The 17,598-nt window shown below is 31.8% G+C and overlaps 1 protein-coding gene across 3 annotated transcripts; it reads right to left on the bottom strand.

Moving 5' to 3' along the window:
- Positions 1–1,146: 1,146 nt before the first annotated feature.
- LOC141460373 (uncharacterized) lies at positions 1,147–16,101 on the bottom strand. Of its 3 annotated transcripts, none has more exons than XM_074140307.1 (12): positions 15,860–16,099; positions 15,591–15,707; positions 11,663–11,818; positions 11,368–11,591; positions 11,203–11,296; positions 10,145–10,335; positions 9,903–10,058; positions 8,276–8,378; positions 4,943–4,999; positions 4,082–4,170; positions 3,791–3,956; positions 1,147–2,028 (listed from the first exon to the last, which is right to left on the bottom strand). In XM_074140307.1, the coding sequence occupies exons 2-12, from the start codon at positions 15,697–15,699 to the stop codon at positions 1,520–1,522; spliced, it is 1,854 nt and encodes a 617-aa protein (XP_073996408.1). In that variant the 5' UTR covers positions 15,700–15,707; positions 15,860–16,099; the 3' UTR covers positions 1,147–1,519. The 3 variants fall into 3 exon arrangements, with proteins under 3 accessions (XP_073996408.1, XP_073996415.1, XP_073996418.1); XM_074140317.1 differs by having other exon boundaries at positions 1,651–2,028; positions 3,810–3,956; positions 15,860–16,101; XM_074140314.1 differs by lacking the exons at positions 15,591–15,707; positions 15,860–16,099 and adding an exon at positions 13,451–13,650.
- Between the last annotated feature and the right edge of the window lie 1,497 nt (positions 16,102–17,598).

Raw genomic sequence — 17,598 nt, forward strand, 5'->3', positions numbered from 1 at the left:
GTAAACTGTGTTCACTTTCCAGTCTGGCTGTTGCTTTCAGAGCAAGTGCTCTATCTAACGAGAATGTGACAATCTAGAATTTGTTCCTTGTTCAGCTTTTTTCTTTGATTGAATTTGTTTCTACCACAAGAACAGGACACACACCCTGTCTCGTTAGGATAGTACATTTTCGGGTTAAAGTTTAAGGCCTTATTAAAGCTCCTCTGCTTGCAATTATCCTATTGGTTTATAAGAGACATATTTGATATATTTATTAGACTTCCATGCATTTCCTTCGATGAAAAATTAGCACAGATTTCTGAGAATCTGATTTTTCCTGTGCCGCCCGATCTGATTCCATAAGTACAGCCGCTATATTAGGAAAGTTCTTAAAAAAACAAAGTGGACCTCCCAACTTGACCACCAATTTTTAGCTTTTTTAACAATTTCAGCAATTTTAACTTTTTTAAATTCTCTTAGTCAGTTATTACTGACACTGATGCGCAAATATTTTTTTTTTTAAAGGAAACCTCTCTTTTTTCCGTGCAGGCTAATCTGTACATGTACTTCACATACCTCTTTATACTGAGCTTAAAAATGTATTCTTATATTGAGCATAGAAAGTAATTAAAATGTTAAGAGTATAATATTGCAACAAACATGATGAAAGTTTACAGATTAATGGTACAAATGTAAAAGCGAAAGTGGAGATTAAACTCACGCCAATATTGTGCCATAAACGATGTGAACAATTCACCACTTGACGTCAGTTTAGAGTTCCCACTTTTTGGTTTTTGGATGTTTCAAATTTCTCTTTGTCAATGTTTTGTGCCGTAATAATCTGCAAAATCTCAGATTTTTTTGTGCATTTATTTTGAGTTTTTTTAAAAAAAAATGGGGCAGCTCAACTTGTTTTCAACAAGCTAAAACATACTCTTTTTTTCAATTATTTTACTTTGCCAAGGGTTTGTATTACCGAATCACAAAATTTTGGCGCACATGCTGTTACATTAAAAAGTTATGCAGGATAAACTACACCTAAATTTTGAATTTTAACACACTTTTTTTTCAGAAATGCAAACCACATTTTAACAGACTCCATAATGACTGTTATGGGATTTATTTAATGTCTAATAAGTTAATTAAATAAAATATGTAAGAAAGAAATTGTCATATAAACGCAAAATTTTATTCAATAAATACATCACATTCGAAAATAAAATGATATAAAAACTTTTTTTTTGTATACATATTCTGTCAATTATAAGGTAGATGAAATGATACTTTGCCTGCCAACTCTGATCGTTCTGTACAGTTAATTTATTTAAGGGCGAAAAGAAAAATAATAAAATTTTAAAACAGTAATATATGGTGGGGAGAAAATTTTTAAAAAAAATCTTCGACCCCCCTCCTTTAAATACAAGAAAAAAAGAAAAAAATGGATTATTACTATTATTTACAATATGTAGAAACACGAAATATATTATGTATAATTTTTACATAAAAAGATTTAATATCAATAGAAAGTATATTACCTATTCTATCTGCGATGGTTGGGTTTTCGCGAACGATGATGCCCATTTGAACTAGTTGAAGAGGATCGGCGACTTCTACCCTTTCTATCTCTTGATGATCTTCTTCTTGTCCTTCGTCTGCATTCGGATCCATGCCTTGATCTATCTCTTCTACCTCTACTATGTGATCGACTACGAGATCTTGACCTGCTTCTACTATATCTGCTGCTTCGTTTATCTGCACCACTTCTCCTCCTACTACCGCGCCTCCTCTTATAACGTGAATTCGAACTCCGACTTGAGCTACTACTAGTGGACGATGATTCAATTGAAGATGAGTAGCTGCTTGAACTTCGCCTATAGGATCTTTCGCTGCTAACTAATTTTTTACTTGATTTATTATTATTAACGTTAGAAGTAGAATTGCTATTACTTTCTTTGCTAGCTTCTGACTTGCTATTTTCAATGAGTCTGCTAAATCGTTTTTGATCTGAAAGATCCTCGCTCACTACTTTATCATTTGATTCTGGTGAACCTACAACAAACCATTTGTTTAAATCCTTAAATAAGAATTTTAAAAGATTCCATATTAAATTTTTTCTCATTCTGAAAACTATTACGCTGAAATGTTATAACTTTTTTAGGTCATAAAATAAAATAATTTTACGTCTGAAATTATTCGATATTTATGACACCTTTACTTTAGTAAAGTAAAGTAGTACTTTAGTGGTGCTGGGTTCAGTTCCCGGCCTTGACTTTAGATTTTATTAACTTTTTCAAGAGAAATTTATAATTCAATTTATATTAAAGTGCATAATCTCCGATTGGCAATTGCCAACTTATAAAGCCTATCTAAAAAATACGAGGTATTACTTTCATTTTTTCTTTTTATGTTTATTTAGTTAACCAGAACAAATAATTCATTCAATGTGTTAAGCTATAAATAAAGAATACAAAAACTCTGGTACAAACACTGCAAGACTTTCTCTTAATTCAATTATTATAATTCTAATTGTATCTTCCCATCAAACAACTTTATTGTAGTACTGAACATTAATGAATGTGCACAAATTACTCTACTTAAGATGAGATGGGGACTCGTGCCGAGATTGAATGCATGCAGGGTAGTAAAATATATGTGCGGTAACGAACACCTTAGTGCACCGAGCGAAACCCCATTGTAATGTAGCCTTCCTAAGGCAGTGAGGGTCTGCCACTGGTGACCGTCGATCCCCCCACCACACGCTGGAATTAACGTTTGTTAGGGAGTCTTATCTCCGCTGTTGTGCATGGTCGGAGACTGCTTACTTGAGATGCTAGACCTTCGCGGGTTCTCGGTCGTGGGTAACGCAGATGATATTTCTGCGGTGGTCAGGTGCCGGCACGAGATATCGTTGCCGAGCTCATGCAGAAAGCACTCAAGATCAGAGAAAATTGTAGAAGGGTCGATCTTATTGTGAACCCTTCTAAAACTACCTTTACTAAGAGACAGGGAGCTAAAAATAGCTTCGAATTTTCGTCAAAACTCTGGAAATGTCGGGTGAGGTTAAGTGTCTGGGCGTTGCCCTAGATTCCAGACTCACTTGGAAGCACATCTAGAAAAAGTCACACTGTAGGCAAAACAGGTTTTTTGTGATATTATTAGATCCTAAGGGAAGACATGGGGTTTTCGCCCCAAAATGACCACGGCCTCTGTACACGATCAGTCATTCCAAATATCATCTACAGTGTGGTGGAGGAAGACAGAACAACAGACGGCCATCAAAGCTCTCTAGCCAGGGTGCAGAGAATGGCCTGCCTATAGATTACGGTAGAAGTAGCAAAGTAATAATATTAAACATATCAAATAATTAATCCTTGATTGATCTGGATCTGGTAAATCATCCACAATTGTTAGTTACTGAGCCATGTTTGGAGATTCTTTCTCAGGCAATTTTTATTTAAAAGGAATTTTTAAAACAATATTTTTAATTATTTATTAAAAAAAATACCTTTAGGTATTTGTTCAATTTATGTAAACAATAATACTTTTAGGAACTAAATGTTCAGTTAATAAAGTAAATATGCAGACTTAAATTCCTTTATAACTAAAAGTAATGGATACATTTACTTTCTGTTAGAAATTATTACAACTAGTGTTTTTGCACTACTTTAGATAGAAAATAATTTTGACACATTATTACTACCTAGCCGGTAAAATTATAATTAAAAGAATTAATTTGGTGGCAATAATAAATAAATAAATAAAAAACGAGCCCACACTTGGCGATGAGAAAAGAAATGTTATCCTTTCTTACCTTCTCGAAGAGGTTGTACCTGTTCTTCAGGAATGTTGGGGCTCGCTTCTTTATGCAAAGGTTCGTGTCTTAATTGTTTTCTTTCTCTTTCCTCTTGCTCGGCTGCTTCCATTTCAATAGCTTTCTCAACATTTACAAATTCATTTTTTAATTTTTCAATTCTCTCCTAAAAATGAATAGTTACAATTATTAAAAAGAGAAGGAAATAAAAAGCAAATTAAATCTTTAAAAAAGTTAAACAAGAAAAAAAAAGAAAATAAAATAAAACGAAAAGAAATGCACACAACTCACTCGAAGCTCTTGATCAGAATCTGGATCATTCTTTACCTTCTCCTCTAGTTCACTGTCGCTGTCCGAGTCGCTTTCATAAATGCCCAAGCCTGTGTAACCAAGTTTGATAAAACTTCTGATACAATTTTCAATTATAAATTGTGCATTTTAAAACCTTAGGCTTCCGCCTCATTCAGATACTCTAAAATAGCTAAGTTTAATGGAAAAAAAAAATGAAAAAAAAAGAAGTTTTTTTTATTAGATGATAACGAGTACTACATTCCCCTTATTCAGTTTGCCTTATTTTTAATCATGTTGAAATTTATTATCTTAACTTTAAAAACAATTGTTTTTAAAATGAAGTTTTTTAATTTAAACTATTACTTGAAATATTTTGATGAAGATTGTATACACATTTATACAAGGAATTTTGGAAAGTAGTTATATTTCTTAAGGCTTATTTTGCAAGATACCTTAAATTAAGGAAGGTAAACTTGACAAATTTAAATTAGCGTGGTATAATGCGCAATTTTTATAAATAATTAAATTTCTCTTATTAAAAAAAAAAGTAAAAAGCAAAATTTGGTTGTTGAATAAAAGAGTCGATGAGCATGTTTAATCCGATAAGAGTTAAGAGAAAATAAAATGGGTTTTTCACTATTTCAAACTCAGTTAACATTGTATATCGCCATAAATTTATTAATTTTACCGCAAAATCTGACGTTAATATTGGCGAAAAATGAAAGCCAAATATCAGTTCCCTGAAGGTTTATTAGATCGTATCTTTCATTATTTATTATACCACTTAATGATTGCTATCAAAAATTAAATTTTAAATACAAGTTTCACATTAATCAGACATACAAGTGGATAATAACTTACCAAGTTTTCCAGTTAAAGAAGTTAATGCAGCAGTCTTGCGAACTGTAGTTGCAGGAGCTTAATGATAAATAGACATTTTTAGTATTTGAATAATAATACATTTTGTTTAATCATTTAAGAGTCAAGCTTCAGCATAAATATCAGCTTGCTGTAGCAACAAATTCAATAATAATGATAAAAAGCAAAATGTACAACTCAAAAGCATTAATTAACATTTCGATCGAATCAGAAATATAGTCGTGAATAAAAAGCTCGCACAAAAATTCACAAAATACCCATAACCGGAGACAGTCTTTTTTGAACAAAATAAAAAAGTAAACTTTCTTAAAATAAAATAATGTCAAGTCAAACTACAAAACGCAGACAACCTATTAACAATGAATGCTGCAAGAGTTAAAAAAGGATTCTTAAAAATAGCCACGGATCAGAAAGATTTTTTAACAAAAAATAAAATAATAAAATAAATTAAAAAAATAATAATAATAGGTACCTAAATATGTATTTAAATTAAATATACATAATATATAAAATCAAGCTCAAACAGCTATTTTATACAAAAATTTTCTGAACATATGACTGTTTCATTTTTGCAGACAATTAAGTTTTAATTGTCTGTTCCTACAGGATTTCTTAGAATGGTGATAGATAATAGAATGTTATCATCCGAATTCGGTAAAAACGTCATTATCGATAAAACGAAATATGCTTATATGTAAAGAATAGCAAATGATATTCTGGCAGGAGATTTGAGTGTAAAAAAGTAAATAAATTCAAATATTTACTAACAAGTTAAGATGCCACTAGTGGATACTTAGGACAAATACGTATAAGACAATGGGTGTGTTCAACGCTGAGTTTGGTATGTTGATCAGGAAAAACAAAAATAGATAAATAAGCGCCTTTTTCTTGGTAAGTTGGTTTTAGCAATGCAAATGGTGAATCTCGATTGCGATTTTAATTCAAGGTGAAATTAACCTCGTTTACAGTGTTCGAGAAGAAATCTTTAGAGCCGCATTACTTTTCAAATTAAAATACAGATAAAAAATTTGACACGAATTGATGAGAAATCTGTGTGGGATTCAATATACTGCGATGCTCTGACGGTTGGTCTACACTAAAAATACGTAAATACGTTGATGCCGAGAGATGGGGCCACGAATCTAGATATCGTGCTTGCTCGTTTCGTTGCCACAAATACACTAAACTAATTCACATTTTTATTTCCAATTCGTTGTAATACTGTGAATAATTCAATGTTAGGTGAATTTCATCCCTAGTTACCTTTTAACTTTTAATTTTTCTCACGGTAGCAACTAGTTTTGAAAGTTATTGAACAACATACCTGCGATCAGTAAAAGACTAAACAAATCAAAATCAACAGTATCTGAAACTGGAATCATCGTAAGTTTTAAAATTTAGTGTTAACTAAATTAGCATTTAATACTTCTCCTTCCTGGATTATTAATTATTAGGGGGAAGTATTCCAATTCCTTAGAAGTATACAATATGTATTGTTGCCTGAATGAGGGATGGATTATAAATAATAAACTATTTTTCTATTTCATGACATTTTATGCGTGCATTGAAACCTGAAATAAATTCTAGCTATAGTATTTAGCAGTTTAAAAAATAATGCTCTTCCGAGAAATATCAAGTCCTTGAAGGAGAATGGTTTTCTTTTTGTTCGCCAATAGGCGGAGTGAAAGAACGTTAATGAGAGCCTAGACGAGTGATTTTTTTTTTATCTGGAATACTGTAGTGATACATGCAAAACAATCTAAGTCTGCTGCTGTGACGCGAGGTAGAGCGTCGTTATTTTAAAAGAGCAGCTATACCTTTTGGATTGGTTTGATTATGCTCTTAGTACCCCACAGATCGAATAGAAAGACAGAGAAAGAGAAAAAGACGCAAGCAGACTATAGTAAGACAGTGGGAACATTTATCACGATCACGCGTAAATTTCATTTAAATCGAAATATTAATTCACCAACATTTTGTAGGTTGCGTTATAAGAATTAATGAATTGACGCTAGGAATTCATAAGTTTTAGAGAAACACATTGAACGGGGTTAAAATTATTGAATAAATGAAAAAAAATCATCTCTTCCCGAAATGAATAATTTTCTTCCTTCCGAAGTCCATATTAATCAGACAGAGATGTTTAATTAAAAGAAAGGAATAGTGAAAAAAAATAATACAAGGTATGCTCACCGAATATACAAACATATTTTTAGTTTAACTTTACCGCATTAACAAATCAAATGAGTTGGAGCTTAACTGGTGTCACAATTTAGTCTAACTGTACATGCCAGCTTTTATTATTCTGGTCTCTGACAAGTTTGTTTGTTATTATTTTCCTTAGTTCTAAAAATGTTAAAATTATTATTTTTATTTTTTCACGAAATTCTAATTGAGTGTTCACATTCTGTAGACAAAAAAAAAATATTAGAAAAGAATCAGTATATATTAGTATTTACAAGTTCTGTTAAGTGAATCATAAAGCATTTGTAAGCAGTAAGTCATAATAACAAAGGGATGATCTAATCTTCTTTTAAGATTTAACAGAAATTTCATGATTTTTAGAGCGATTAATTTTGTCATATTCATCGACAGTTATATGCAAATAAAAATCACCCTAATTTTCATTTTTATTCATTGCTAAATATACGCTAACAATTTATTGTAAGATTAAATGTAGGATACATTTACTATGTCTTTATCACTCTTATTAACACTATTAAAGCATGAAACTGCAGAAACAAAAGTATAATTACAATTTACAAACGGACAACCACTAGCCCAAGTTAAAATATCTAGCCCTTCAATCCAATAAATTTGAATTTTTTGGGTGATCATCAATTTTTTTTATCTGTAAAGATTTAGAAGGTAATTCGCTCCTTTGGGCGTCGTAAAAACCAGAAAAAGCGATCTTAACTCGACTTGGCAGTAGCATCATTGAGCTATCTAGATAACGTCAAATTAAGTTTTTCAAATTCTGACGAATTGAGGCCATATTAAATTTCATTTGCAAAACTAGCTATGATTTGAATATATATCGTACATCTGACCTATTATAATTTAGTCTCCGGTTGAGGGCATAATTATCATGTCTTACAAATTTCAATCAACGAAAATTAATAAAATAAAAATAATGGCTACGATAAAATTATTGAAGAAACAATAGTAAACCTCTAATTACACAACGAACACATTTTTACTAATATGCAAAAGATAATGTTTTGTTTTGGTGTCCAAAATAATGAAATCTGTACCAACTGTTATTATGAAAAGATTCAGTATAAGTGAACCTCACACTTTCATCCATATTTATACCTTTTCTTTTGAAATGCTTTATCTCTTCGTCTACAGCTTTTTGTATTTCCTCATTTGTCACTTCCAGCAATATTTGAGTTAATATCTTTCGTACATCTACCATCTAAAAAAGGGAATTAATACCAATTGGAGTGAAGTAAATATTAAAGTATCAAACATTCCAATAATATTGCAATTCTTCAATGCAATACTTAATAGTTTAATATAAATAGTTCAATAGTTCAATTGTATGTTAGGGCAAATATAAATTTTAAAAGTATTCCCTATTTAATAAATATCCTAAGGTAAACATAGGATAGAAGTTTAAAATAATACGATCAAACACAAGAGAGAAATATGACAAAATTACCCAAAGGCATGAGAAATGCTAAGGAAATGAATGAGATTAGCAATTTTACTTTACAAAATTATATAAGAAAAATTATCATTTTTTTGTTTCACTATCTAAAATTTCAAATTGAAAGACAATTCATTCATTTAATTTATTTCGTAGGTCGATAATTTGAACGACTGCAGAACTTCCTCTTAGTAGGTGTAAGAGCATGATGGCACTTTCAAATCACTTAGGGAAGCTTTAATTGCTTCTTCATGCTAGATTTTAGCAAAATCGGATTTAGCGTGGAAGAAAGATTAGTAATAATAGTTTTAGAGAGGGCCTGACCTGCGTGGGGCAAACTTCTCTACTAAAGATACCAGCGTCGAGACCTAAAAAAATGCAAATCTACAACACTTTTTGAACCAAATAACATCACTCAAGGAAATAGGTCCAAGAAACGATAATTATTAATGCTGGCAAAACTTCACCTTAGTAGGTGTAAGAGCAGAACGTCGCTTTAATGGTTCGTAGAGGAGCCCTAACCCTTTCATCCTGCCAAATTTTATCAAAATCAGGCTAAGATTTACAGAGTTATTAGTAATAATAATTTTGGAGGGGCTTCACATAAATGGAACTAACTCCTTCACATAAATGTTAGTGTCGAGACCTCCAAAAGGCACATCTAAATGAAATTCCGAATCGAATGACACCACATTCATGAAAATCGATTGGCGTGTTTAGGCACCACGTAGTTTACAAAAAAGGTAACAAGAAAAGAACATTTTCTGAAAATGCCGTTCTTGCCCATTTTCAGCAACGTATTTCTCGAAATCTAATTAAGCTATAATATTGCAAAACAATTACTGTTACAAAGGAGGATTTGCCCTATATTTTAAAGAAAATTTTGGAATTTTATCTTTCATTAAGAAGGAGAAAAAATTGTCAAAATTAGGTGTTTTTCAAGGTTACGCTTTTTCGTGCAGATTTTGACGATCAACCCTTATACAACTGTCGTACTGGACAGTTTTAATAACAATACCAAATTAAGCTTTCACTTAGAAATGTCACTAATATCTTGGCGACTATCATGATTAGTAATGTTATTCTAAATGGCCTAAAATAACCACTATTAAATAGTCCAAGTGGACGTCCTCGGACAACTTATCGTACACAGGAACTAAAGTTTAAGTTTTCCATATACAGAAACTAAAAAAAATTATATTTGTGAAAAATACCTTTTCAAAGGAATTAAATGGTTCAATGAAATTATAAATATCAACATATCGCGTAATAACATTTATGAGTACTCACAACTGACTGTAGAATCTGCTCTTTAGAACGAAACTTCGTCGGAACACTAATTGCAGATTCGTGCCAATCAAATCTTGATCTTCTTGGCTTTTCTTCAAACTTAATTTTTTTATCTACAAGCTCAGCGCCATTTTCAGACTCCTCTGAATCTGTGTCCTATAAGAAATTAAGAAAATCTTTATCAATTAGATACTGAACCATAAAATGTCCCTACTCTGATTCTTATTTTAGAAAATAAATACAAATTTGCTTTTTGGTGGAAGATCGTCTGCCATTCCATTAATATCGACAACAGGTAAATTTGACTGCCTGGCGAGCTCATCTTTACGTATTTTTTCCAATCGTTCATTTTCTGCTTTTTTTAATTTATCTCTTTCCATTTTCTCTAATCCTTCTCGGATCCAAGCTGGCAACTGTTTTCTTTTAGCTGCATCTAAAAATACAAAAATTCTATTGTATTTTCTGAACGCCAGTAACAAAAAATCTAAAATCTTTACTCGTGCATTAAATGAGAAAAACATGGTATACTAGGGCATTTTTTATATTAAACGTTTTTAGAATGTGTGAAAGTAAATGGCTGCTATCAAATAAAACTAGTAAAAGAGATTAGCAAATATTTTTATTAAAAATAAACCTTTTTCCTTTGTTTTACGAGTAAGATCGCTCTTCACCGTTAATAGAAACTAAGGCTTCTTGATTAAAAACCGAACAAATAGAAAATGTATTAATTTAAAGTAAAATAAAATTACTATCCTATTTTTATATGTTTCAATGAATTTATCAATCGTAGATTGCTTGTTGATGAAATTCTGCCTACTTTGAGGGTAAGGAAAATCCGAAATAGGTAGGAATGTTCAACGAACACACCAGTCGGATGAAACCTTTGATATAGTCCAGCGTTTGCACTCAGCTCATATTCAATAATTCCGTACTTCATTACATAGTATAAATATAATATAGCTATTCACTTATATGTATCTGCACATAATGTTGATACGTAGAAGCTGAATAAGTGGAAGTCAAAATTCCGAAACTGACCAGAGAAAAACCAGCATATTGTTTTAAATGAGACCATTAATTAATGTTGTCCGCATTATACATTAATTACTACATTCTAAAGCCAACAAATTTAAATTCCTATTTATTCTTTTGTTCTGGTAACGCAATACTGATTAGCTTGCGGCATTCTCTTGAACAGTTCCATTCTTGAAACTTTAATGGAGTTAGTTTTATGAACACTGTTACAATACTTATTGTTTCCCTTCCTTGAAAATTTTAAAACTTCAGAAATAAATATTACCTATTTCTGGAGTTTGTTCAGAATGTTTTTTGTGTGTACGTTGAGTGTCCCACGCAGGATCTTTTCCTTCGGGTGTAGTACCAGTCCAATATGTCTGAAAATGTTATATTATTATTGGTACTATATTTGAATCATACTAATTAAGCTATTTAAAAAAAAACTCACATGACTCGAAGGGAAATTGTCATTTGAGCTGGGTGCTTGTGGTGGGGTGTAGGGAAATGCTGCTGGCTGAGGAATTATGGGTGCGGAAACATCAGAGAGAGCTGGATAGTTTGGTGTGAATGTCGAAGGAACCGCAGCAGGCTTAGAAACATGTGGTGTTACAGAATTCCAACACCAACCTCCACCAGTTTGATTCCAGCTCCAGTTGCCACTCCAAGTGCCATCTGTAAGGTTTATTAAGACATTAAAATAAATAATGTTATGTACTGATAATAATTTAAAAATATTTACAGACCGGTTGTATTTGCTGGCCATTCGGGAGGATTTGAAGGTGTGGTAACAATATTGTCTTCTTTTATTATATCCATTGGTGCTTCACCTCCTTCTTTGTCATACTGTGGCCCTTCTTCCTTCATTTTAATCCATTGTTGAGCTAAGGAGGCCCAATCCACTAAAACACATTGTTCATAACAGTAATTAAATTTGTAATAAGAACAATATTAGGGATATTTTGGAGTTAAGAATCTTGCTCAAAAAATTTTTTTTTTAATTTTTGCGGCTTTACGTAAAATTTTTTCAGTTTTATGGCTCATTACGATTTACTTTCTTTTCTTAAATTTTTGCCTTATCCTACACCAGTCTTTTTAAAAAGACCCAGCGGGAATCCTAGCCTAAAAATATGGGCGTCTACTAAATGCATTTGCAATACAATTAAAATTAAATTTTAACCGTAGAGTTAACTCCAAATAAATGAGATTGAAGGATGGAAATGCTTCTTCACTCACTGCGAGTTCTGTAATAAACATATGAAATACCAAGCAGTCAGGTATGCTCCTACAACACCTATTTACTCGGAATATATTCCAGCATCAAGAAATGATATGTATAGACTGGAGTCGGAAGTTCTAAAGTCAAGAACAGCTTTATCTGAAAAGAGGTCAACTAAATGTCTTAGTGTTTGATAAAAAATAAGTATTGCTCGTAAAATAATTTTTGTGGCAGTCAATTGAAACAGTTGAAACCATTGTAATGTGTGGCAATTTGATCGTATTTCCTATTGCGTGGTAATGTGCGTGTGAGAGAGAAATTTATAAAAATTCCGTTTAATCAGTTGATCTTATAACGTTTACTTCCGGTAAAAATTCAAATCAGAAAATCCCTGGGACGACATTACTTTCTTTAACAAAAAAGAAGTAGTAAATGTTGCTAGAGTTGTTGATTTTGAAAAGAATTACAAAGACAGTGGTAATTTAGAAAACTCTATGAAAACACAAAATAACAATACAAGTTTATTTTATCATAAAAGATAACTTTATTCTCCCTTTTTAGGTCTTTTCTGTTTCATTTACTGTTTTTCTTGGAACGATATTAAAAATCTTCATGATTGTTTAGAAATTACAGGCGATTTCATTTGTTTAGCTTGGAACAATTTTTTCTTACCAACGAAATTCTATTCACCTGCTCATTTCAATTAGAAACTTTTTAAAAATAACAGAACGGCAAAAATCTTGTTATTCGTGGAAGAAAAAACATTAGAAAACTAATAGGTAAGCTAATCACTCAATAAAAAGATGTCCAAAACGGAATATGAGCCAAGAATGTGTAATTGACACTCACTCTCGTCTGTTTTATGTTACAACTCTATTATGTTATATGTTCGAGACAAGAAACGAAAACGAAAAAAGAAAAATACAAAAATCTATGACAAAAAAAGCAGTCATCCAATCTTTAATGAATAAAAAGCTATTTCTAACTACGAGTATAATGTTCACCTATGGAGCCCGAGTCAATTGTTTATTAAAGATTATGGATATCATATTAAATAGTGAAATAAAACCCTGTTCAGGCATTGGACGCTTGTTTACTTGCTTCACTTCACTTTCCGAATTGTTTATGACTATTATCTTTAATACCACAAATTTCTAGTAATCCTCGAAGAAGGAAGGAGAATTTTAAATAAATTGTTATTTAATACGGTTAATACGCTAGAAATTTTTATTCATAACCAATAGCAGAAGCAAATATTACAATTTTTTATAAGAATACTTTTTAGATACATCACAAGCTAAGAAGAAGAACTTACTGAAAAAATATTGCATGTCCTTACAACATATCGAAAACATAAACGTTTTCGAATTATTTACAGTCTCTTGTCAACATTAGTTATTGTATTCGGCGATAATTCAATGTAAACTATTTAATTTTCACAACTTAGCACAAATATAATTTAAGTTTCACAATTCCGTTGTTATAATCTGCAGCTACAAAGAAATGTAGGAACATCTGAGTGACGGCAATTACAATAGATTTATCGTTACAAAATATGAAATAAAATTTTCAATAAAAATATAATCATGTGATAATTATATGTAGGTTTATAATGGCAATATTATTATTAAATAATAATTACTTTCTGAAGTTAACCAATTTGTTACCAAGATGCATGAAAATAACCAGGTGCTATTTCTCACAGAATTTACGGAAATGTTTCTTAATTTCCACAATTTACGTAAATAAAAAATTAACTATTTCGAGTGAAAAGATCGTTAAAATCACACAATTTATATAGTAAAAATCACTTCCGCTCAAGTGATTCTTTCATTGTGGAATTTGACTTACACATTCCTTACTACTGTAAAGGTAATGAATCACTACAATCGTACATTCAAAGACCACACTTAAGAAGGAAGCTATCATGTCAAGAAGATTACGAATTTTATGCTTTAAAAAGTCACCTTTCCCCTAGCACTACCTTAATAAGCTTTTCCTTGAGAAACGTAACAAATAAAAATTGTAGACCCAAACCGTGCAATGAACACACAAATTTATAGTAAATCGTTTAAGGTGTTTTCGAGGAAATCCCCAAAAAACTGAAAATCGATTCAGTAAGTGGCACTTCCAGTTGGCTGATATTATTCTAAAGCTTGTTAAAGAGTCAACTTACGGCTAAAGATTTCACTTTCTGCAATTTTCTGTTCTAGAATTATGTTAACGATATACAATGTTGTAAAAAACACTTTTACGGACAAAGGTGACTTCAAAAACAGATATTTCTGATGAAAATCGAAAATCTACACGATCGTAACATATCTTCTGTTAGCAGTAATGCTAGCATTTTCAAGAACAATTAAAAAAAAAAAAGTGTAGTTTTGTCACCCATCCAAAAAATGCTACAGTTAATTAGTAATTTCCCCTTTATAAATTTCTTTTCTGCATTATTCAAGTTCAAGTTACCTAGTTTTTGACTACTAGCTAGAAACTCGTGAACAACTGATAACCCCTTCATGAATTCACACTTCCGGGCACACCACTTCCTTCAAGTCGAAATTCCAACAACTCATTTAACCTCAATTTACATTATGTTTATTCCCGAAAGATAATCCACTCAATCAACTCCTTACGTTTCAATATTCTTAACGCCATGAATGATCTCAATAACTTCCTCTTTCTCCGTTAAGGGCATCCTTGATTTTTTTTTTCCGGCGCATCGACAGCTTGGTCATTAGCGCTTCCTTATTATTTTATCCTTATTATTAATGTTCCACTTCTTAATCCATCTACAGCCATCATCTTAACCTCAGATCTCCTAGGACTCTGTAATTTTTCAAAAATATTGTTTCCATCTTTCTCCAATGCAATGACTATCTCTTGGAGTATTACCATCTTTATCTCTGCATAATTGCACTCTAGGTTTAGACCCACCTTTGATTTGCCTCAATCCTTGTAGAAGAAACTGGTATTTTTAATCTCATATTCTTCCTTTAATTTTTCAATCTGCTTTAATTCCAACTCTATTATCTTCTCTTCAAAGTCATCTTAGCTATCTTCTTTTTTTCACTGTATTTCTGCGTTGCCGACCTTCTGAAGTATTCTTTTTCTAGCGTCGTTCCTCTCTCTTAACACCTCTTTACAATCCCTATCAAACCATTTTATTTTCTTCCAAACACACTAATAAACCCATCTAGGTACCTGATTAACTTAATTTTAATCATTATTCTTAAACTTAATGGACAAAACATTGTAAATGATTAATAGTTTAAAAGTAATCTTTCTAATAATCCTTTCTCTTCACAATTTCCACAATAGATGACAAATTTAAAGTACCAGTAGGTGAAGCATCAAATACTAACACCAGTTTATATGTTATAACGCAATAGACAAAGTTAAATGATATTTAATCTAAGCTTCTACATCAGTCTTAAATAAAATTACATATTTCTTACCTTGATCGTGAGGAACATTCATATAAGGAGTGTTCGCACTTAGAGCCCAGGCACCTACTATTTGTGAAGAAAAAGATTCCCCTTGGCTAGACATGTTTCCTGGCCACATCTTCACTGCTACAAGAATAAGTAAAAAATTTACTTTTTTATGCCATGAATCAACTTATTTTGATTCTCAAAGAGAAAAGAATATCTGAGTCATTTTCATTTACTTTGCGTCGATAACAGATACAAAGTAAATTCAACAGTAGTTAATAATGTTAATTTACCAGAATTCAAGTTAACTTTAACGCATAAACACCATTACAAATGTTGTTTATTTTCGTTAGTACTAGAACCAATATTTGAATGTTATCAAATATTAAAGATCAATAAATAAGGATATTCTGATAATTGTGCACATTGGCCAACGAAATGACTATTACGAATCCACCCGGAATATTCTAAGTTCTAACCACTATTAACCAGAGCACAACACTATCACCAGGTTAGATATTAGGTATGTCACAATTTTAAGAGTTAGCAGTGTAGCCAGCAAAGTCCATTAGTTGCTTTACCGTAACATAATAGTTATGTTTTGAACCCGCCATTGATTCGGAAGTATTTTTGAAAGATTAGCCTTTGACAAAACTTTTAATTAATCATAATATCTACTTTTTATAATTCTTGAAAATTTGGTTAGGTCCGCAGTGCTGGATAAAATCAATGATTATATAATTAGAATGAGAGGAATTTACTGTTTTTACACTTAAGCATTAGTTCATCATAACTTAGCTATTTCTTTAAAGAATTCACAGCTTTTCCAGATTTATTTACTCTAAATTGAAAAACCTTGAACGATTTACACTGTTTTGTGCCGTTCGTATCATTAGCTGCCACTATATTTTTAAAATTAGAGAATTGATGATCAACCTTAATATTTTCCCCTCAACGTTTTATGCTAGAGCAGTTCATCAAAAGTAGCTCCAAAGAAGAGTTATGTCCAATGTGAAGATAATGTATATTCCTATTGTTACTCAAGCAACCAGTTACTCCAAACCTGTAATTACTGACATATTAGTGAATTATTACAAATGACTACTCGTGCATTAGGTTGGGAATGCCAACCAGATTTTTGCCATCGTTAGTATCCCAATTAAACTGTCCGGTAGGGCAGTTGTATAAGGTTTGATCGCCAAAAACTGCATTGCCCTACTAAATTGATGGAGGCAACATTGTTAACCACATCCGCAAACAATAATTGATTTCCACTTATAGTTGTGGGTAGCAGGAGCATTGTAAGTCGCAATCAAAATCTCTACACCAAATTGATGAATCAACCTCAGATGATGGGCGAAAATCCGGAAATGGTTAGAAATCAAATGCGTTGCTGCGACGGATAAAATCACACGGTTGCTCAGCAGTTCTGACGCAAAAATATTTACAATATTTACTTCATCTCCTTTTATTCAGCCACTTATACATAATCGTTACATATGATAAATCTAACGATATAACTCGTACGTTCAATCATAATCAAGAAATAAAATGCACGGGATTAGCATTGTTGGCGCATTAATGAGGAGGTGGTCCTGCTTCAAATCCAGGCGAACTGAAACATTTATCTTCAAGGAGACTCTACAGCTTACTATTCGCTGATGGACAAAGTTGTAGCGAAAGAATATTTTCGGAGGCCACAGAAGTATTGAAGGTTGCTCATGACCTAAAATTGTGACGCGCCATAAATTAAAAAAATAAAATTAACAGTGAAGTGGACAGCTAAGCGGTTAATGCAATGATCCGCTAGCACCTTAATCTAGTCCACTTAGCTGCCCTAAGATTTTCTACTCCTAGGAACCTCTGTAGTTTGGTAACAGGTTTTTTCTTTCTTTCTTTCTTCATAATGAGGAAACACTTCCTGGAGGTAACAGTGCGCTGAAATGGTTCCGATCAATGATGACGCATGACATGTTCATTAAAAGGAAAAAAAAGAGGAGAAATTTCTGGGATAAAGGGATAACAGAAAAGA

This window comes from Rhodnius prolixus, unplaced genomic scaffold, assembly GCF_049639745.1.
Source record: "Rhodnius prolixus isolate KJV_2025 unplaced genomic scaffold, Rpr scaffold_1, whole genome shotgun sequence".
In the NCBI taxonomy this organism is placed as follows: Eukaryota; Metazoa; Arthropoda; class Insecta; order Hemiptera; family Reduviidae; genus Rhodnius; species Rhodnius prolixus.

Excerpts from the sequence above, each read along its gene's own strand:
- LOC141460373 (XM_074140307.1), bottom strand. The coding sequence starts at position 15,699 with ATGTGGCCAGGAAACATGTCTAGCCAAGGGGAATCTTTTTCTTCACAA. Across the intron at positions 10,059-10,144 it reads TTCCACCAAAAAGCAAATTT|GACACAGATTCAGAGGAGTC; the intron begins GTATTTATTTTC and ends AATTTCTTATAG. Across the intron at positions 2,029-3,790 it reads GGTACAACCTCTTCGAGAAG|GTTCACCAGAATCAAATGAT; the intron begins GTAAGAAAGGAT and ends GGTTTGTTGTAG.